The sequence below is a fragment of the Manis pentadactyla genome, chromosome 3, assembly GCF_030020395.1.
Source record: "Manis pentadactyla isolate mManPen7 chromosome 3, mManPen7.hap1, whole genome shotgun sequence".
Classification (NCBI taxonomy): domain Eukaryota; kingdom Metazoa; phylum Chordata; class Mammalia; order Pholidota; family Manidae; genus Manis; species Manis pentadactyla.
The window spans coordinates 40,406,139-40,429,518 of NC_080021.1; the positions used below are offsets into that span (position 1 = coordinate 40,406,139).

A 23,380-nucleotide genomic window follows, 5' to 3' on the forward strand; every position below is an offset into this window, starting at 1 on the left:
AGGAAGATACTGGGATGCAGTTGGAGAAAGACAGGCTTAGAAGCCAGTCAATCCTGGGTTTGAATCCCAAGTCCACTTGCTTTGTGCAAATTAACATCTCTGAGTTTCGGGTAACATCCACCTTTAATGGACGTGGTGGGGACTGGGACAATATTTGCAGCATGCCTGACATACAGCAGACATTCAATACAAATGTGTGTCAATGTTGTTTAAGGTTTTTTTATACTGACAAAATAGTGATGGCATGAACTGAAGCAGAGGCTCTAGGAGAAGCTGGCTTGTAGAATGGAAAATGGTCAAATTCAAACATGTTGACTTTGAGAAGCTTGTAGGTTTCAGCCTGAGATGTTTGGTGGGTAGCTGGAAACACAGGTTTGGAGCTTAGGAGGGATGTAGGTGCAGAGATAGGTGTCTGGGAGTGACTGGGTGGTGGCTGGTAGCTAACGCTATAAGATGAGTTAGATCTCCCAGAGAGGAAAAAAAGGGAGATGAATTTCTAAGATGATCAAGGAAGAGAAGACTGGATGAGGATGAAAAGAAAATAGCAGATATTCTGGGTATAATTCTTCCCTCTGTATATTTGCTGAAAAATATTTTAGGGAAATCCCTACTCTCAAAGTGTCTTAGGAAGCAGTTATGACTCAGCCAAAACAAACTGTAAATACATAGAAGACTCTAGACCAGGGCACTTGGTAGATGTTCAGAAGTGGGTACCAACTTGCTTATGTCTGTTTTGGCCTGATAAGCTGTCTGTGGGAAGGTGAATGAAGAAAGCAAGAAGCCAAATTATCTGTATTGAACATTTTATAAATCAGATACTTGGTTGCTAAATTTTTTCTATGTAAAAATTACTGGATGGCAGCTAAAGATGTCTGAAAATGACAACATGCTCTATAGTGCTCAGGGTTACCTCTGATCTGCACCAAATGGACTAATTACACATTTGAGTCCTGGTTCATCAAGGCACTTACCGAATGTCTCATGACATTCTTGCAAGCAAGATAAGAAATATCTTATACAGTATAGTTGAAAAAGTGCTTTTTGAAGCATTTTTGTATTTAAGAAATGTGGGCTAGATGACAGTACGCTTTGGTGTGTTTGTGGCCGACTGAACCCAGGCATTAGGGCAGTGTCTAGTGATTACTCAGAGCGTAGACTTTGACTTGTCCTATTCAACATATTTATTAATGACTTGGATGAACATGCAGAATATATGCTTACCATACCTATAGATGACATACACTACCGGGATTCTTAATATGCTGGATGATAGCATCACAAATATTTTTTAAAAAATGATTTCAAACTGGACTATGCCAATAGCAATGAGATTTAATGTATTGGGGATAAATACAAAGTCCTGTCATTGGGTTCAAAAAGTCAACTGTAGAGCAAATCATACGATAAAGACCTGGGGGATGTGGTTGACCACAAGTTCAATAATAACAAACAGTCTGAACTCATTAATAAAAAGCTAAGTCGATCTTCTACTTTATTAATGGAAGCATAGGGAGATAGTAACTGGTTAGACCACATTTGGAATACTATGTGTCATTCTGGCTGCCAGATTTGTAAAAGGGAACATAATACACTAGTGTGCAGATGAGGGTAACTGTGGTGATGGGTCTGGAAATCACATTTAGTGAAGAAATAATTCAAGGAACACTTAGAGACGACGCTGAAGCTGCCTTCAAATACTTGCAGTGTTGCTGTATTAAAAGGGAAGTAAATAATCTGTAATGTCCCAGAGGGTAAAACAAGGATGAATGAGTAGATGCTACAGAGGGATACTTTTCAGCCTGACAGAGTCAGAAATTTTCTGAGTCACGGCTGAAATAAGCCGTGAATGTGACATTGGGAATTTTCTGAGGCGAGATGCTGTGCAAGGGACTCTTGCACTAGGTGAAAGGGGGAATGAAAAAACCTCTCCTAACCTGTGCTTTCATGAACTTTTAGGTAGCAATATTTGTAGCCAGGGCAGGACTTCAGAGGCAGGTACTGACCTCAGCTTGCTGTAGGAAAAAAAGACTGGGTCGCATGTACAGATCGAGGATCCAGTCTGATCTTGCTTAGTTATAAACCACCTAAAACCAGCTGACTGACTACTCTTTAAGCCTCAATCCTTTCATCAATAAAATAAACATAAAAATTATTGCCTTGACTATCTTAGGATTTTTGTGGTGATCAAAATTCACCAGGCTTTGTCTCAGGACTGACTACACTTGACTGCATTTATTTAGTTACTTAGGTTCTTAAGGGCAGGAGTTAACACCTTGTTCAGGGCAAAGGGTTTGGCCTTTCACAGTTCCTCACTTAAGGTTTGGTGGATAAATGAATGAGAGAACAGAAACTGAGTATGAAAACACTGCGGACAAGGTGGAAGCTGTCAGTTTCCCCTCCCCCACCCACACAGCACTTGAGAGAGAGCAGCGACAATGACCCCACTACGCTCTACTAAGAGCCAAAGATCATGAGAATTCTGGGATCTTCTTAGAAGAGAATTCACCTGCAAAAAAGGGATAATTTTAATCTGCCTTTTGGAGTTCAGCTGCTCATTCTTCTTTGCAATTTCAATGGCTCAGAAATTGCTTTTCATAAACAACTCAATGACATCCCATGGCTATTAAGATAAAAACCAAAATCCTTGACTGGATCGTGCGAGGTCTGGTCTTGAATTGCTGCACTAGCCTCCTCCCTCCACCCTGCTTTCCTTCACGGACACTACCGCCACCCTGGCATCTCGACCCCTGAAATGCCCAGGCGACCTCTCTGAGCACCAAAGCTTCAAACATGCTGTTCTGTCTAGAAAAATCTGCCCCTTTCTTCTCTACTTAATGTCTGTTCATCCTTGAAGGCAAGGTCTCTTGCCCGGAGACACCACCCTTGGCCTCTCAAACTAGGCTGCTGTACACCCTAGCGGTACAATGCTACTTCTCCTTCACAGCTCTCACCAGAGTTCACAGTACAGTGACTTGTGTGATGACTCGCTTGCCCTCTTGTCTCCACACATTACCTCCTTGAGGGCAATGGCTGCATGCCATTGTTGTTCGCTATATTTTATGTAGTCCCTGTACAAAGTTATAATGTCTGGCACATATTAGAAACTCAGCATTTGTGGATTGATGACAGAGCATGCTTTATGATGTTAGTTAAATGATAACTGCTATGTTTTCTTTGTACTGTGTATTTGTTTTGAAATTTTCAAAAGAATGTTGCCTAGTGCCTAATTCTGACAAAAATAAGGCTCCTATCAGAAACTGAAATCTATAAACTATGTTAGGGCTCTAAACACTAACTCCCTGATAAGATCAAAATTATGACATAAAATGATCAATGTAAGCTTATTTTTTATGCCTGCACTTATTTGCTGAATATCTAAAGACTTTTCTCCCTAATGTCAGCCTATCATCCATGTAAAATCATGGGTAAGAGCACCAGCCGCTACATCAGGGCCTTTGGCTGAACAGCCATGCGATGTCTTCTGACCAGGTGTGAGTCAGGGACATGGCCCCAGAAAACCCGCACCAGCTCACGACCAGAACTTTGTGGTCCACATGCTATCAGGTCCTCCCAATAACTCTCGATCCAAAGAATACATCTTTGTGTGATTATAGAGTTATTTTCTGTATAGTCCCTTTCATATTCCACTTCAAAAGTATACATGGCACTGCCCTACTCACAAAACCAAGGCAGCGGCGTATTCATGACCGGCAAAAGCTAAAGGCGTTTTTTTTTTCCTGGCGGCATAATGGGGATTTTATAGTGTTTTAATTCTGCTTTTTAAGTTAAGCTTTGAAATTCACATCGTGTGCCTCAGACGAAGCGCTGAGGAAGGGCTCCTGGAAGATGAACTCCCTCCGACAGAAGGGCTGCTTCCTTTCATCAGAGGACACGGCTCCCTGGGCCCCCCGGTGATTTATGTGCCCTGGCCTATTACTGAGGAGATGTCGGTGAGGGCCTGAAACAAATCTGCCTCCAGAGTAGGAAGCAAACCGTGGTCTGCAGGACAGATGGCACATAGTTCCTCAAAGATTAATGGGAACCCAAGACTGCTGGTTCTCGGACCAGGGATGATAAGGGTGTTGGGAAGAGCACCTCCTCCTAGCTTTGAAGTATCCCTGACTACAAAGGCTTGAGGAAATTTAAAGGGAATGGGAATCCCCAAAATAAGGTGTGGCAGGCAGAATGCCTATTGTAAAGAATTCCCTAGACATATATAAGAGAGGCTTCAAAAATCTTCAAACCGATGGCAGGGAGTTTGGAGACCCTTGAGAAGCTTGCAATAATTACTTTGTAAATTCATGAGACCAGGAACATCTCCTAGGCTGCACAGATCCAGCAGATTTTCAGTGTGCATCAAATGAGGCCTGTGGATGGAAATCACACCCCTGGGTGGTCTGGGTTGACTACAAATTCAAGTCTTCAAGGCGAGTGTGGTCCCCAGGCTGCTCAGCCATTCTTGCATCTGTCCCTGGCCACGTTCTTCACCTCTTTCCACAGATACTGCTCTCCACGGGCCTCCGCCCCTATCGCCTCTTTCTTAGATGATTCATTCCATACTTGCTAACAAATTTAAGGCCACTGAGTATCAATTCACTCAATTTCCTGGCCCCATGCCTCCAAGTTTCTCTCCCGACCTGTGTCAGAGAGGAGGACGTGGTCCTTCTGTTCAAGTGGAGTCACACTCGCTGTGCCTCGGACCCGGCTCTGCGGGCAAACCCCCACTCACATCTCCCGCTCCTTGACTGACCCCTCCCACAGCGTGGAAAGAGCCTCCTTCTCACCGATCTCACTGCTTCACGCCCTGCTGGCTCCTTGAAGGAGCAATTCTACCTGTTCCTTTTCTTCCTCCCTCACTTACATTCACTCTGAACTTACAATTTCCAAGCGTTATCTTGCTTCCCTGTTTCCATTTCACACCCTGTGAACCTCCTCCCGGGGGCGCCCGTGCTCCTGCCCCGCCCCAGCTCTTCCCGACACTCCGCCTGTTCCCGCCCAGCCTCTCCTGCTGGGCTGTCCTTGTATGTTGGAGTTCCCCAGGGTAAAGCCTGGGATTCTTTTCCTCCTGCACAATCTCCCTCGGTAACCTCATCTCTCATTCATTCCATCAGTCACTCATTTATTCATTTGATATTTATTAAGATTTTACTGTGTTGACAGGCACTCTGCTGTAGGGCTGAGGATGAGTAAGGCCAGGAATCTTGACTTGGTAGGAAGTTATTTAAAGAAATAACTGCAGCCAAGTGTTACAGATATTGCTGGAGCATGTAGAGGGGCTGGGTGGTAGGGGGAGACTTCATGGAGTGAAGAGAGAGAATGTCTTGGTAGTTGAGAAAGAATGTGCCAGGGGGACTGGGGAGGACAGCAGGGAAGGAATCCAGCTAAGGAGCTTCATTCCTAGCATGTGGTTCAGAGCACACACGCTGGAGTCAGGCAGATCTGGATCAAACCCCAGGCCCTTCTCTGTTCACACATGGGAATTAGACCACTTTAAGCCCTGAGGTCTCAGTTTACATCTCTGTAACATGTAACCTTGGATTATAAAGGTTAGGTACGAATGAATGTAAAGTGCTTGGCACAATGCCTGGCATACAATTATCAAAGGATAATCATTATTATTACTATAAATATATTTATAACTTCAATATGTATTTTATAACCATTACAATAGGACCTACTTCACCAGCTTGTTGTGAAGATCAAATGATTTAACTAATAGATGTGAAGCAACTTTCAGGAAGTACAGCACAGTATTATTCATCCATAAAATGGAATGAAAGTCTGACACATGCTACAACATGGGTGAACCTTGAAAATAACGCTAAGTGAAAGAAACCAGACACAAAAGGACAAATATTGTATGATTCAATTTATATGAGGTGCCTAGAATAGGCAAATTCAGAGACAGAAAGCACAATAGTGGCTACCAGGGGTTGAGTGCAAAGGAGAATGGGGAGTTATTGCTTAATGTGTATAGTTTCGGTTGGGATGATAGAATAGATAGTGATGATAGTTGTACAACATTGTGAATGTGTTTAATGCCACGAAATTATACACTTAAAAATGTAAATCTTAGGTACAGCAGGATCAAAATGCTAGGTTCATGTGCCATTTTCAACAAAAATAACACTACTAACACCAGAGAAAGACAGAGATAAATCAGGGCATTATACCAAGTGCTTCTCTCTGGTAAACTGTTATATAGTAGACCCTGGAGATACATACTTGTGTTTGAGAATTTATAACTTAATAGGAAGTAACAATGTATACACATGCCCCTCACACAAAGACAAGGAGTTCAACATTTAGAGAACTATGTTTAAAAATAGGCACTGAAACTTTAGAAAAGGGAATTTTTCCTTGGGCCTTGGCGGGGTCATCCGCCACTCACTGACCTGTGTTCCCTGACTGTTGATGTCGATGGCATCACTCCATTCCGGTGTCGTTCCATCCAGCAAGTCTACTCTCAAAAGGAGGCTAGGAAGAGAGTCTTTGGTCTTGCAGTCCGGATAACTGGAAATCTGATGATATAGCTCATGATGAATGGAGCACTCAGAAGGAACTTTTCTGCAATAAACCTCAAACTTTGGAATATCTGAAAAAAAAAAAAGAAAAAGAGAGAAAGAAAAGGGATATGCAGACTTACTTAGGCCTTGCAGACAAAGACTTAGGGATATTAAATATAATGTGCCAAGAAAAACTCCTCAAAGAGGGATGAGCAATAATTTTATTCAAACATTCTTCATAGGGTCACAGGTAACTACTAAGTTCAAAATCTCCAGAAAGAATGTAGGTTTTGTTTTATTTAAATTCAATGTTATAGAGGATACCTTTAAGATTTTCCTTTATAAGTATTGTTACTGGACATCTGTTATGGAAGATTATTCGAGGACTTGGGTCTTCTGAGAGGGTTAAATAGATCACCCCAAAGTGCTCTTGATATGTCAGTGCAATAGCCCTAGAGTGGAATAAAATCAGATAACAGAAATGGTTTAGAAGAATGCTTTCTCTCCTGGGATATGTTTACTTAGATTTGCAATATTCAGAACTCTGTTAACACCTTCTCTTTTGTAAATCAGAGGAAATGTTTTCCTAAGAAGGCCATCCTCTCATCTGGCAACTGCCATGCCCTAATGGTTTACTGATCTTTTTTTCTGACAATAGTTACACATATTTATCATAAAATATTTTAAAAGTATGAACAATTACTTAAAAGAAAAAAACATGTAACTACTACCACCCGAGATTTCAGCTAACCTTGTGCTAACCTTTCCTGCTCATTTTTCCTCTATGCAAATGTGCTCACACTCTTCAGATGGAGTGCCTTCTTCCTCAAAAGTGCTTGGTACTTTTTGGCAAAGTGGTACATTTTGGCAAAGGAGGAGCTGATGTGTTTTTAGAGAGACTACTAGGGAATTCAGGTGCTTTCTACTTTTTTTAATTCTAAAGGGAGGTAGCTCAAAATGTTTGTTGTCAATTTTCACGAGATCATATTTTACAGGATCTCCATTTTGACTACCAGGAGCAAAGCTGCATTAATTGGCATTAGAAAAATTGCTGTGTGGGCACAAGCTACCCTCTACAATGGAGAGAGAGAAATGTCACAATTTAGACCTGTAGACTACCAAACAATATTTCATATCATTGCAGGAAAAAAATAATTCTGGAATTTAAACTACATAGACTGTTCAAATTAATAAAAAAAAATCAGGTATTTGCCTCACCGCATGCCGATGAAAAGGGGTCAACAATGCACTAAAGATTTTTCCATTTTCCATTTATCCTGTTCACCAGTGTGTGTCCTTCCCAGAGATTTTATTTGCCCAAAAATGCCGAGGTTAACATTTGGGGAAATAACATTAATAACACTGCCATCAGAGTGCGCTGTTAGACAGAGGTGGGGGGGTGGGGGGGCGGAGAGAGGAAGGGGAGCAGGAGGCGAATTCACTTTCTGAGCAGTCCTTGGATTGACACCTACGTTCCCTCCCTAGCCTGACTGAAAGAGCTGCGCAAGCCGACCTCAGAGAATTTCTTTTTTACTGCCAACAAAGCTGCGAGCCAGGACTTATGGTATTTTCAATCTAATGCCTTAGTATTTATAGGTTTATATTTACATTCATACTGTATATATTTATATTAATATATCTTAATAGATATGATTAAATTATACTAATAAAATCATGTCTTATAATTCTTAGAATTTTAAAGATAATTTCTGAATGAAATTTTACTTAAAATTCTGTTTCAGTTTTAAATATAAAAGTTTTATTTTCTAGACCTACATAGGTTTATACCATTTTCAACAGTACTTCCTGAAACTTACCACACTTAACTCCTCCAATCAGACTATAAGGATAACCACTCCACTCCAGAGTTAGGGATGACGACTGTTTATAAAACGGGATGTCTCTGAATGTAATGAAGGAAGAAGGGATGTGTGTAGGGAACAGGCTTACTATTATGGATTACTTGAATTAGGAAGTTACTTGTGAAAATAGTACTACTAGAAATCTCTGCACACATCAAAAAGTTAGGACAGTGAAAATCTCAGTCTACAAATTCATAATCATGAGAATAATAAGCTACCTCTCTCATGAATTACAATGTTTTCTTTTGTGCTCTTCACATATACCATAAATAAGTTACTTCTGACAGTAACAGAAAGGACATATTGCATGCAAAACAACCATAAAATAGAAGTCCAGTTTGAACAAACCATTACATGTCTCTGGCTTGACTTTGTGGTTGTTATTTGCATAATTGGTAATCAGTAATTGGAGTAACTTGCGTGCAGGAACAACCACAGAACAGAGTCTTCTGTGACTTGTGTTTATCTAAGTTATCTTTCTTAATGACTTTTAAAGAAAAATTCCATTTTGAAGTAAAAGCAAAATATGGGAAAAGAAAAAGTTTTTCCAACTTGAGCCTCTCATATTTTAACCCTTATTTCTCATCATTTGACAGAAGCTAAAAAGTCATAAAAGAAGGGAATCTTTTCATTATGATGTATTGCTGCTATTCTTTGGAGAAACACCATCATTTCCTTCCAGTATAAGCTGCATAAGGGAAAAAAAGCTCATCACTAGTACACTGGGGGAACTCATATGTGATTATAACATTTGACCGATCATATACAATGTCTAGAAGCCATTAAAAGTAAAAGTGAAACTTAGTTTTACGTGTGGTGAGCACTGCAACTACTCTTCAGTCTCTCCTGGCACCTTAATGAATAGCTATCAGGACAAGCAAAGAAGGGCATTCACATTTATGGAAAATACCTGGTACAGAATCCATTTTCCCTACAATTCTTGAAGGGCACAGCTACACTTTGCCTGGGAAAGTCTTGCCTAACCATCGCTGGCAGGCTCCAGCCCTGTGAGTGGTCGGCACCTGCGTCAGGAGCAAAGGCCAGCAAGATCTGCTTCTGAAGCAGGGATGCATCCAAAGGCAACTGACTGATGTCAGGCCTTAAGTCCCAGCAAGGCAGGGAGCTGGATTTCACAGCACGCTGCTCTCCACCTGGGCAGACGCTGAATGTAGCACTATCTGGAATGGGAAAATACTGGAAAAAGAAAGGACAATGCAGAGAGAGCACATTTAATATAGTAATACAGAGAAGTCAAGCTTTTTAAAGCACAGCTTCTAAGAATCTATAACTATGTATTCTCAGGAGGCGGCCAGGTTGGGGGACATGGGAATCAGAAATCCTGTTCCCATCTGAAAGCCCTAATGGGACAATTATAAGCAGTGGGATTAGGGTCTGCTTTTCTAGACATAATGGAACATGGTAAGGATGGAGGAATTTAAGAGTTCTCAGGATCCCCCAGGAACTGCAAAAACCCAGATGCTGTAGGGGTAGATGTGCCGCCTGGCGAGGAGGGACTCCTCTTCGGCAGGTCTGGCTGAACTGAGTGTGGCACTCTGGGGGACCTTGGGAAGAAAAGATTTGATGTGATATACAACAGTGAATGAAGAGCTCAGGAGACAAGTTTTGTTTAAGGCTCATCCTGAGGGAGATGGAAACTGATTCCAACCCTCTGTTGGAATTCCACATGGTTTCTGGCATATTAGAGAGTCAGAATTTTAGACATAAAAAAAACCTTTACAGAAGATTTATTTGAACCTTCTCTTCCCCAGTGCAGGAAGCTGCCTTCCAGAGAGGTGACGACTTGTCCAACATTACAGAGCCGACCAGTGGCCAGCTCCCTGCCTCCAGTTTGGTACTTTCCCACTGTCCCTCACTGTGTCCCTGAGAGGCTTAGGATTATCATGTCTTTAAAAAAAATCCTCACAGCTGCCTGCAGCAGGGGCAGGGTTGAAAACAGGGCCGCTCCTCAGCTGCAGGGAAGAACGTGGGCCTTCCCCATCTCTCCTGGAAGCTGAGGCGCATCAGGAGCTCATTGATGCTGCTGGCCACGAGCATTTGCTCAGTACCCTTCACTCATAGTACCTCATTTAATCTTCACCACAGACCTGAAAGGCGTGCAAAATTATGCCCGTCTTCAGCCGAGGGCGTGTCATGGTGGAAGCGCTGACCCTCTGTCTCAGGAAGCCCCAGGGTCGGGAGCAGCAGGAGAATTTCCAGAACATCTGTCAAATTCTCACCCATAGTATAGACACTTTATTTCCCACCCGGGTGCTTCTGGTCACCTATTTATTGTATCAATATTCAATGAACCAAGGTGGCATCCTATTGTGACATTTTTCTAAATTCTACCGTGCACTGTACACTTAGCAGAGTAAGACTTTCAGGCCTGTTTTATTGGTCTAGTGTAATTTTTAGGAGGTGAAGATAAGGGATGACAATAAATGCAGACGAAAGTAAAGAAAGATAATACTTCCTATATGAGAGTTTCAATAGCAGACCACTGAAACAATAGCAGACCACTTAGCACATTCTGTTTCTAAGTCCTTTTAAAATATCTCCTTATTCTTTCAAAATAAAACTTTTATTTTGATTGTATAAAGACCTGAATCAAAAATCCTTCTTGGATTTATTTTCTGCATATTCTGATTGAGAAGCTGACAAAATGAGCTGGCACATTTTCACATTTCCTCGGAGCTCAGTGCTCCCGGACCTGTGGCTTAGAAGGGGCCCAGGGTCTCCCGCACGGCTCTGTCAGGCACCGTGGCTGGGAGGCAGATGTTCTTTTCCACAGCCTGGGAGCCAGTCCTCAGGATCCCTTTCCTGCCGGTGGGGCTTTGGTTTAGTGTGCATGCCAGAACAGTGTGCTGCAGCCTCTGAGCAGATGCGGCGCAGGCAGTACTAACCCAGCCGTGTAGCAGGACCTGCCGCTTCATAGGATTTCAGCTCATTCATTACCTTGGAAGCACTGAACCTGACACCCATGGCTCTAATTAAAGCACAAATAAATGAATTTCTCTTTACCTATATTCAGTGTTAACTTTTCATTTTTCTAGGTTAAAAAAAAAGTTGATTCTATTTATTGTTAATTTAGCAAACCTTGAGACAAATCAATCATGCCATGAACTGCTTACCTCCTTTCCAGAATGGGGCTTGGAGACAGATAATTGTGGTTTATAAAATATCTGATATGGCGTATTATTGATTATGGTAGTCTTGTCTTCAATCTGAATAATTTGTATGCCTTGCTGTATCATGGAAGAAATGCAGAACTGACATAACTGCAAGACAATTGAGGAGAGAGTAATTTGAAAAATATTGCAAGGCATATAAAAATCTCTTGTTTTTAGAAGGTCATTTTATCTATTGGTTTGCCTGGGACAGTACCAATTTTACCTTTTGTTCCAGAGTATTTAAGAGAGCCCCCTCTCAGTCTCAAAGATTTCCTGGCCCCTTAAAGGGGCCACTATATACTCTGTATAACAGAGTATTTTAGCAAACCAGTTATTTTTGCTGCTACTCTGTAATGACTTGTTTTTAAGTTATTCAACCAATTCCCTCACAAAATATTTTTTTACAAAACACTTATATATAAACAGATGCCACTTGTCTTTTTCAACATAAAATAATTCAGTTAAGCATTCTTTCTTCTTTCCCTCATGGCCATCTCCCTCATGGTCATCTCAATAGGCCATCACGCCTATTATGGACCAAGGGCAGTTCTGAGAGAACTCTAATAATGACGAGGAAGAAGAAAACAATAATGACTGACCTCATATATTGCTTTATTGTGCACCACCTGTTTTAAGTACTTATGTGTATTAACTCACAGAATCCTCAACATCCATGCATGGTAAGCGACTATTATTCCCATTTAACAGATGAGGAAAAAGAGGCACAAAGAGGTTAGTAAGATGCCCAAGGTAGCAAAGTCAGAGAGGGTCTGGCTGGGGCTGGAAACTATGCAGCCTGGTTCTATGTTGCTGCTCTCGACCACATGTATCATCTTATTACCTATCTCATGTAGTATGAGGAACTGATACTCAGACATGTTATTACTTGCCTAATGATACCCATCTACTAAGTGGTAATGTCAGGACAGCAATTCTCAATGTGTGGTCTGGGGACCCTGATGGGGGGTCTTCAAGATCCTTTCAGGAGGTCCAAAGGTTAAAACTATTTTCTAATAATACTAAGATGCTATTTATCTTTTCACTTTAATTCTTTCATGAGTGTATGGTGGAGTTTTCCGGATGTCATATGAAGTACGATGCTATTGCTCTCATGGCTAATGGAACATATGTTTGTGTATTCTTATGTTTTACAGTTTTATTTTAATTTCTAATTTTATAAATATCCATAGATATAACCCACATAAAGAAATACTTTTTGGAGGTCCTCAATAATTTTTAAGAGTGTATAGGAATCCTGAGACTAAAAAGTTTGAGAATCACTACTAAAGAACAATGAGATAGGAATATATATAACAGTATATTTTCCAACAGTTGGTTTATTTCTTCACAGCATTTATTCAGCACTTGCTGTGGCCACTTTGTGAGGTGCTGGAGGTATTGGGTGTTTGACTATGTATCATAACATTCTTTCCAGGTTTTGATGGTAGTTCTCAACTTGCTATTATTCAACTTAGGATGATTCACGCTTACAGCTCTTTGCCACTTACACCCATGTACAGTATTTTGGCCGGCAGAGCATAAACATGTGTTGCCCAGACAACTCTGAGGAAATGGATACCAGCCCTGAATACTGAGGGAAGACCAAGTTCTTTGTATCAGATAAATTTATTTTTAAAAAGTCACCAAATGACCCTAACTTTTCTCAAGAGGCTCTTCAAAGATGCCTGTCAAAATCTAACTTCTCCCCCGAGAAAGGTCATTCTGAATTATAATACTCTGATGAAGTATCCCTTCTTTTTCTGATTTGGGAGGGCTAGATTAACAAATATTGTTAAGTATAGCATGAAACCTCTGCATGGTACACTGTGATATTGTACTTTCATACACAATATGTATGAAATGTGATTTACTTTTATTTATTTATTAAATGTGTTATTTAATGTGATTCATTACTATATTATTCAGCTTAATTGGTTTTCATAGACTTTACAAAAGATTTATGCAGAAACCACATGCCATTTATATTTAGTGAAATAACTGATTAAATATGTTTTTTGTGTTTATATCTTTACAAACATGGGTAGCAGTCCCTCATTGAAGAATACAATGCCCTCTAGTAACACCTGGCTCTATGGGGCAATCAGAATCGATTCACATCATTCTGCTCACCATGCCCTTTCCAGGAACATAATCTTTGCTACAGGAGCTTCTGTCCTTTCCACTCAGTGCTCAGGAAGTCAGCAACTCAATTTCCTGCTCTAAAAAAGGCCAACTACAATTTGTGGATATTTTGGAGTAAGTTCATTTTTTCCCACATATGATTAATCAAGCGACTTCCCTGTGTTCTGAAATGAGCAGATATTGGATAAATTATGTGATACAGCTTTTATCACTGGTAATGGGAAAAAAAGCAAAACAGGTCTAAGAAATCATGCATTTCACTGTTACAAGTTGTGTAGAGCAAGTAATATCAAAAAGGGATTTAAAAAAAAGGGTAGCCTGATTTTAAAATGGGTTGAGGGGATGGCATGCTATTTCTCCCGAGCTACACAGATTTGGTTCCTACCTTCTGATGTCCTGGGAAAGCACCAAGTCTTATTTCAGCATCAACGGACCCATCTTCATCCAAAGATACAACTTCACCATTACCTCCATCTTTCCACTTTGGAGATGTCAGGTTATGGACCAGTTTAATTGCTACTGACTTGTGCACAGTGTTTGTATTTGCCCAGTATATTCCAATTTGAAAAGCTTCCTGGAAAAATAATGCCTTGATTATAAAGTATTTTTTTTAACTTTGGTATGTTTACTTCAATTAGCAGGAATTTTTTATATTATATAGTAGGTCTACTTAGGCAACCAAACCCCTTTATATATTTTTTTCTTCTTGTAATAGCAACATACATTTTATTTTAGTTTCCGATATTTTCACCAAAGGCATGAAAACTGAAGGTTTCATTTCATTTGAAAAAATAATAATATGTGATATTAGTTACATGTAGGTCAACATTCCAATTCCATAAGGTAACATCAGCTGATTATTTAAAAAAAAAAAAAAGGAAAAATGCAATTGAATAAAGATGGTTATGTATTAGAGCTAAAAAAAATGATAGGACTTTTTGTATCAGGAATGTATTTTATATAAGAGTTCCTTGTACACTATTTTCTCATAGATTTATGTGCCTTTTTGAAATGGGTTAGCCTTATCAAGAAAGTTCTTTTGTGATGGATATAAAATCTTCTGTGAAATTCTGTTCTATAGCTTTGTTTTTCCCTCCTGTCAGGACTGATTCCACATTGTTATTGTCAACAACTGGGTGGGCATCCATGATTATGGACATCCAAGTCCACTTATAAAGGAAAAGGGGCCCTGACAAAAATGGTTGCTCAGAAATCCTCAATTCTTACCCATACTGCAGATCTCAGGTAATATTTTTTTTAAAGAACCACAAAAATACCTAGGAGGTGAGTGAGCAAGGGATACGGCTCTATATCCTTAACATATCCTAAGTTGGCCAATCCTGATGCTTGTCAAATACCCTGTACACAATGGAAATGAGAATGTAACTAATACAAGTTATCAAATGTAATGATAACTCAAGCATGGAAACTGCTGATAAGGAAAAAGAAAAGACATCTGAAATGTCTTTGAATATCAAAGAACATTCCATACTCCTTACATATACATCTAAGAGGACAGTTTTCCACAACTGATTCATTCTATTAAGAACATAAACGCAATCTCAGAATAAAAGCTAGTTGTTGAAAGAAAAGAATTCATATTAGTTAATAAAAAAGTTATAGTACCTGAAAATTAGGAGGGATAATAATTTTGCCAGCAGGAACCTGGAGAACAATCTTCTCTCCTTCAAAGAGCCAGAGGTCCCACTTGGACTGATTGACAAGCAGGGCCCAGGGCAGAAGTTCTATCAACAAGGTTCTAACATATGGCTTCCAGACTGACAGCTTCACTCGCATCGGGCTATCCCACTGACTCAGCTGTTCATTCCTGTTCCAAATACCACATCCAACAGGCTCAATGAAATATGATGACTGCAGTATTCATGAAATATGTTTAAGTATTCCAGACACACAACACTCCTATATGACACCTCTTCATACCAGAGTTATCCAAGGCTGAATTTGCACCCAGGAGAAAGAAACTTTTCATGAAATTATGTTCTAGATTATGAGTGATACAATCTACAAAATACATCTACTAGATGATAAACGGTCAGAATCTGACAGATACGTGCAAATATCCTTGTTAAAACACCTTTCATGGTATCTAACACTTTTGTGAATGATCATTTCTTATTAATATTGGGAGATGTTGGTAGAAAAAGATTGCAGGAGAACATTACCTGTCAGAATCCTTTTTATTATAGGGCCACATGGGTTGAAGGGACTTTTCTGGCCCATAAAATTCATCAAGGATCTGATTAACTGTGCCTCCAGGGTGTATCTTAGTGGTTATTTGCTTAATGAGGGATGTTGAGATGGGAACTGCACAATGTGAAGGATCATCTTCTTCTCTAGAAAATGGGAAGAAAAAATAAGAATATCAGATTTTTAAAGCTTGCACAATTTATTGAGAAAAATCTATGAATGCATTACAGACCAATTTTTTTGTGAGACTGAGTAAACTTTTGGTGATTTAGGGCTTGATGACACAGCTTTTGGATGATCTGGGCCCTGACTTTTCCTCTCCCTCTACCTCTGACTGCTCCCCACCCCAGTGCTTGGGTGAGATCTCTGTTCGTATTTTCTTCCATTAGAGAAATGATGTGTCAATTAAATTTTCTGATGATCCCTCTTGTTTATTTCTAAGCTTAACGAAAGAGGCTGAATTTTATCTAAAACAATAGAAAAGCACAAGATAAAACCAGGCAGAGCAACTTTAAAATAACATTCTCATAAGAAATCATACAAAAAAACTCCTTCCTCCCTCCCCTCTCAATAGTACAAGACTACTCTTGTACTGAATCTCTCTTAGGAAAATGTAAGGACTTTTCCAGTACCTTGCTTGAAATGTTAGGTGATGTACAAGGTCAGGTTCTATATTTTGCAGAGGTTTTTCCTGTCCTTTTCCTGGAATAATCTGTGTTTCACTCAATCCCAGACTCCTTTTCTCCAAATGTATGATAATGGGGTCTGGAAGATGACTCCTCATGATAAAAAGAGGGCTGAACACGATCTATAAAAATAAAAGGACAGAACAACATTCATATTTGCTTTGTTGCAGTATTCCAGCTGTTTGATGCTGAAACAGACTTGCAATAAATCTCTTCTCTGGGTCACTCTGACCTTAATTTATTTCAGAATAGGAAAGGTCAGATTCATATACCATATTTTAGGGCTGGAAAGCACTCACCATTCGTTGTTGCACTGGAGAGTTGGGTTCTAAAGTCAAAACTGTGCACCAGACATAAATAATGGAACTGTTTGAAGACGGCACCTGCAGATGAGCCAGAAGAGGGTCCTAGTCAATATTAAACAATTCACTAATCAAAATAAGGCACATTTACAGCAGCAATTTGGAGGATTAAAAAGTTTCAAGTTATAGAAAGGAGCCATTAAAAAAAGAATAACTAAACAAAAGCAGATTCATTATGGCATGAAGTGAATGTGCAGTGAGTCAATGGGGCTAATGCTTTCCATAAAGATGAAGGGGTTTGAATGAGGAGAGACTGATGTAAGACTGAGTGGGAGAATGAGAGGTCAGGTCCTTTGTGGGAATCAAAGTGATGATGGTGGAGAAGAGCAGAAAGTCACAGACCATCATGAAGATAACCCAGTGGGACCCTGTACCCAAACTCCTCCTCCTCCCGCCACACCCCAACCCTGGGGCTTCAGAATCTTTTCCAAGATAAAACTTGCCTCCATCTGGGAGGGGTAGTGTCTTGGCTATAATAACTACTGGAACTGATACAAACGAGTTGTGAGATGGGGAGGAAATAGTTTGAGAAGTAATGTTCAAAGCTTTTTTATATTATTTCAGATATCCCTCTTTTTACAGACCACTTAAAAAAAAATTAAGGGCTACACTGAATAAATAGCATAGTGAGAAGTTTGCCCTATTCTAGGCTCCTCCTACCTGAATGACAATGTTATACTCAGGGGCCTTGGATTCCAGGCACACATCTCTTGACCAGTCTTCATCACCTTTGGCCTTCACACACAACTCTGTCAGTTCACTGTTTTCTAGGATATATGAAGGCAATTTCTGTTTGGCTGTGAGGCAGTCAAAATGTTCTCGAACTACAGCTTGTCCATCTTGACCAACATAATGCTGAACGACCTTTAGTTCTATGCTTTGAGATAAGTAACTACAGATGATCTGTCTTCCGAAGATGATAATCTAAAAGACAGTAAATGAATAAACAAATATGGCTCCATCAATCCAGATTTCATGAATCAGAAATATATAATCGTTCAGACAGCAAACTATGTAGATTTTAATGGAGTGAAAATGAAGTCATTAGCTTATTTAGAGAGTACCAGAAGAAAAAGAAGCTTGGAACGAAAGAAGGGATTTTGATTTGGTTGTGTTTGTGGTACTCAAAGCACAGAAACAGAAGCAGGGTCCATACATAGCTGGAAGTACTGGTCATGTGATTGATAGTGAAGGTGGGACTGGAAATAAGAGTTGTGGAGTAAAAGTCTTGCAAATGGCAAATGGACAGAAGATAGTTTACCTAGAAAAGAGGCTGGAGGCTCAAACCCAGCAACTGACCAACACTTTAGGGTCAGATGCAGAGGCGAGAAGCCAGAGAAAGGGCTGCAGAAAGGATGAAGGAGCGTAGAGGTGAACCAGGAGAAAGTAGTGTTGATGAAGCCACAAGAGAAGAGATTGAACAGGAGGCAGTGGTCAATGGTATCAAATAATGTGGAGGTCAAAATGGGTAGGGATTGAAAACAAGACTTCAGCTCTAGTAGCTGAGAGGAAATCGTGATTAGTCTGTCCCCTAAAGCTGATTTCCAAGGGCTTGTACTCTGTGCAATAAGAGATCTCTCATGAACTGGTAGTAGAAACAACTGTTAACTCAGATACCTAATTACCTACAAACCTGACATTTTTTATTCAGGCTTTTCCTATAGTATAGAAGAGTGTATCTTTATGAAACACACAGAATTATCTATTAAACCCGTGGATTATATAACTTTTTTATACAGCTAAGAGTATATACTTCATAGTAGGTATTAAGAATATCTCTTAAATTAGTTGAAATTGAAAAGACAATGCAAAATTTATTCTTATGCGGTGAATACTTTAAGAAAGCAAATTTTTCTGTAATACAAATATTCACCATGATTGGGGAACACAGAACTTTCACATACTGGATGTCCTTGTTTGTAATATATTTCCAGATTATAAAATAATAATTACACACACACACACACACACACACACATATATATATATTATTATTATTACACACACATATACACTTACAGGTCTCAGCATGTGATGATTAATTTTGTGTCAACTTGAGAAGGCCATGGGGCACACAGTTATCTGGTCAAACATTCTGTGTGTGTCTTTGAAGGTGTTTCCGGAGGAGATTAACATCTGAATTGGCAAATTGGGTAAAGCAGATTGTCCCCCTTAATATGGGTGGACCTCATCCTATCAACTGAAGACTGATTAGAACAAAGAGGCTGAGTAAGAAGGAACTTGCCCTGACTGGCTGTTCAAGCGAGGACGTGGGTTTTCCTGGATATTGGACACTGACCGAAACACTGGTTTTTCTTGGGTCTCTCGCCTGCTGGCTTTCAGACTGGGACTATACACTGACTCCTGTGGGGCTACAACTTGCAGATGGTAGGTTTTTGGGCTTTTCAGCCTCCATTACCATGTAAGCCAATTTATAATAAATCTCTCCCTCTCCTTAGTCTATATATGTACATATATATATATGTGTGTACACACACACACACACACACACATCCTATTGCCTCTGTTTCTTTGGAGAAACCCAATATAAAGCCTTGTTGCAAATTAACTCTTTTATTCTCACAGTAACCATATAAAAGAGGTTACTATGACTTCTTAACAAGGGAAAACGGAGGCACAGAGATGTTGAATAACTTGCCTGCTGTTACTCGGATCCTCTGACCCAGACAATCACCTGTGGTGATCGGAGTGTTTTAATCACCCTGATAAGACTATACTATTATTGTTCCTATTTTACATTTATTATGTCATGTAATAGGAATGAAGAAGGCAGATTTGGTGCCAGTTAATTAAGCAACTCAGTGCTGGATCTGTTTTTCTGCTGTCTCTCATAAAATTAATACCCACTAATTAAGAAAACTTAGAAACTAGAGAAAAGAGAATATAGGCTGCTATCATAACATAAATATGGCAGCCACCCTTGGTTCCACTCCAAATAGCTGGTCCTTCCTTTTCCCTTGCTGTAAAAACCCTGATTTGGTTTAGGTATCAAAAAGCAGCAAGGTACTCAGGAAACGTGGGTAACTTTCATGGCCCTCAGAGGCTGTACTGTCATGAGCCTGACTAATCCAACTGATTCCATTCTCCTTTTGCTAATGATTAGGTTAGGGGTGAACATGAGACTCAGTTTTGGCTACGGATATGAAAAGGGAAACGTCTTACTCTTTGATAATAAGGGAGACACTTTGGGAAGAGAAAGTCCTCCTTCCTTTCTGTTGTGGGAGATGTTAGGACACATACTGCTTTTGCAGCCACGTTGAGACAAGAAAGGCAAATCCAAGCGGGCAGCAGAGAAACAGATCCAGCACTGAGCTGTGTGATTAACTGACAGCAAACCTGCCTTCTTCCTTCCTGTTACATGAGATAATAAATGTAAAATAGGAACAATAATAGTACCATCCTCATTCACTGGCTATGAAGATTAAAAGGCCTACTTTCTAACTTCAAGCTGCAACATCCCAAATGATAATTTTCCTATGGCATTAGTACTTTGTAACCATCATTTAAGCAATTATTATTTATGCAAATAAATATGAATATCTATTAATGAACTTTTACCCAAAACAAACCTGCTAGATTGGGAGGCCAAAAATTGAATGTCATTGTTGTTTCAATTTGCATTTTTTAAATAGTGAGGTTTAGTATTTTCTTAAACATTTATTTTCCAACTATCTATTCCTCTGAATTTTCTTTAGAAGGAACACATCTGTAAGAACCAAGTTGTGCTTAACTGTCACATTTCTGCTAGATACTCTGGCCATTGGAATCTTTTAAAACAATGTTGCCACAACGACAAAAACAGAAGTCAACTGAACTATGAGTCCTTAATTAGCAGCAAGTTTTTCTTTAGTATATGCTAGGGGTTACTAGACACTCATGATAGTCTTATGATGCCAAGCATCACCTAACTTTAAATAAACATTTGGAAGCTCTGAGGCAGTACTTAACTCTGTTGTGATTCTCAACGTGCCCAGGACTGGCAGTGTATGCACACTGCTCTTGCTTCAAAACCTTTGGGCCCCATGAGATTTAGAAGAGAATTTTGCTGTCTCTCACAGAAACCACAGAATCTTTGCAACCATCTGGGACTCACTTTCTTTAAAGACAAAGGTCCTCTTGGTGGGTTTTTATAGTTTCATTTCCAACTAAAAGCCTGTTAAATAGACTTTCAAATTTGATAAAAAGAAAACTCTTAAAAGTGGCCAGAAAAGGAAGGCTACTTAGATGAAGGAAAATCCAAAATGGCTGCTCCCTCGGCATGGTGCTCTTCGTGGCTGCTCCGCGCATGGTTCAGTGAGAGCGAGGTCTGTGTTCCTTCCAAGTGGCAACACTTATAATGCCTTTATTTTGAAAATTATGGCTAGAATTTCATGAGTAATTTATCAGTTGAAGACAGCTACTTCATTTTTTTTTAATCTAAGGTTTCTCTTTAATACACATTTACAGGTTTCACACTAATTCCCCTCTTTCCCCAAAGCCACAAAGATGTGTATTGAGGATTTCCACATATGATTTTACTTAGCAGGTTTCAGGACTCTTATTAGATCAGTGCCAAGAAGAATAGTGATATTAAAGAGTAACTCCAGAGCACCAGATGCACTGGAAAATGATATCTTCGCCATGATTAAAAGTGTATGTATAAAGACACAAATACACACACACACACACACACACATATATGTACATTTATGTTTTTAGAGTGGCAAAGCTTTCTTCAGTGAAGAGATGGGAAACATGGAAGTAAATACAGGTACATGAGTAGTTGAATGATGTACAAAGTTCCTGAGAAATTTTGTATGTGGTCAGTTCTCATTCAGTTGGATAAATAAGGTACAGACAACCAAGTGTCACTGTTCAAACGAGCACTGGTCAGTTCCCAACAGGGAGCTGCACACACTCACCTCCCCAAATGAGGTTTTGTTAATTAGGCAGCTGAGATTTATTGCAAACGTCCAGGCCCAGAAGGAAAGAAGTCAAGATGTGAGGGAGCAGGAATCTCAGAAGCCCTTCTGGAAGCTTGGTTCCTATCTCCCTTCCCAACTTGGCTAACGGAGGAAATCCCGTGTCTGTGATGTAACTTTCACTAGAGCTAATCTGAATTTTAGTCAATCTACCCTGACAATAAAAAACTAAATCTAACTGAATAAGGAGAAATATTTTCCACAACTTGATACTTGTGATACATGTAGCAATTCTTCTGAGGGTGACTGTCTGCTGAACCTTTCAGTATTACCTGAGTTCAGTATAACCCATTTCCCTTCTTCTTTATTCTAGGTTAAATGAATTGCCGTTTCTTTCAGTTTCCACTATTCTGTGAAGTTTTTAAAAAGCTAAATCTCATTTGACTATGACAATGAATGCTAAAACTTAAAGCTCAATTTAACTTGACTATGATAATAAATGTTAAAACTTTAAAATAAATTATGTGTGTATATGCCTTCCATGACAGTGGGAATACAGAACGAAATTTCCCAGTTCCTGTGGGAGACGATGGCACTTCTTTCAAAAGGCAACTGCAATTTGAGGGCTGCTTATGCTCTCACTTTTGCTCTCAAAGTAGCCCTTTCCTGTTTGGCTAGATCTTACCTTTTTAAACAAATTTAGAAGTATTTATTATAAATAGGGTAGACACAGAGAAAAGTATGAGAGGCAGTCTCTATAGAAAAGGATTATTAACATTCAATAGTACAAATAATATTTGGAAAGATCCTGAAATGTGCTTTGGCACATCTGTATATTTGACATTAACAGAGGATGATTACAAGGATTCTTCAGACTTCCAACACAAGGCAATATTTTTGTAAGTCTTGATTTGAATCCCCCCTTAAGATTAAAAAAAATGCTAATAGTCTGAAAAAGTTAGAAAATCAGCAGAAGTTTTGGGACTAATAAATACTTAGTTGTTTAAAAGATTAGTGTAGCCCTACCAAGAATCTGGCAAGACAAAACAACGAATTTTGGTAAAGAATAAAGTACATCATTTTAGTTCAGGAATATGCACCAAGTATAACAAAAACATTCATACTCTTGCTTAGGTAATTAAAATTTACAACACATTACTTTAAGGGCAGACTCAGAAATTTAGACAGAGTGCTACACAAAGATATTTACTTAAGGATTTATTTTGACAGCAAATTGGAAATTATCTAAAAGTATAATAACAGTAGAATGTCTAAATGTGTTTAAATATGCCATATGGTAAATTATTATGCAATCAGTAAAAGGATAATTTCAGGAATTTTAGATAAAATGAGAAGATAAATATTATATAATGTTAAGTGAAAAAAACAAGTTGAAAAACAGCAATTACAATCAGATCTCAGGTTCATTAAAAAAGATCTGCTTAGAAGAAATGAGTAGAAAACACACACCAAAGTAAAAATAGTATTTATCTTTGGGTGGTAGAGTTACGGGTAATTTTAA

General features: G+C 39.3%; 1 protein-coding gene across 4 annotated transcripts in view; it reads right to left on the reverse strand.

Moving 5' to 3' along the window:
- The window catches only part of VPS13B (vacuolar protein sorting 13 homolog B), an 876,251-nt gene that overhangs the window by 32,876 nt on the left and 819,995 nt on the right, over positions 1 to 23,380 (reverse strand). For all 4 annotated transcript variants that reach the window (XM_036876002.2, XM_057497864.1, XM_036875982.2 and 1 more), the window contains exons 45-54: positions 17,597 to 17,860; positions 16,874 to 16,957; positions 16,521 to 16,696; positions 15,864 to 16,034; positions 15,307 to 15,508; positions 14,066 to 14,254; positions 11,500 to 11,646; positions 9,279 to 9,562; positions 6,831 to 6,958; positions 6,396 to 6,595 (exon numbers count right to left, since the gene is read on the reverse strand). In XM_036876002.2, coding sequence (XP_036731897.2) covers positions 6,396 to 6,595; positions 6,831 to 6,958; positions 9,279 to 9,562; positions 11,500 to 11,646; positions 14,066 to 14,254; positions 15,307 to 15,508; positions 15,864 to 16,034; positions 16,521 to 16,696; positions 16,874 to 16,957; positions 17,597 to 17,860 — 1,845 coding nt within the window. The remainder of the gene's footprint in view (positions 1 to 6,395; positions 6,596 to 6,830; positions 6,959 to 9,278; positions 9,563 to 11,499; positions 11,647 to 14,065; positions 14,255 to 15,306; positions 15,509 to 15,863; positions 16,035 to 16,520; positions 16,697 to 16,873; positions 16,958 to 17,596; positions 17,861 to 23,380) is intronic.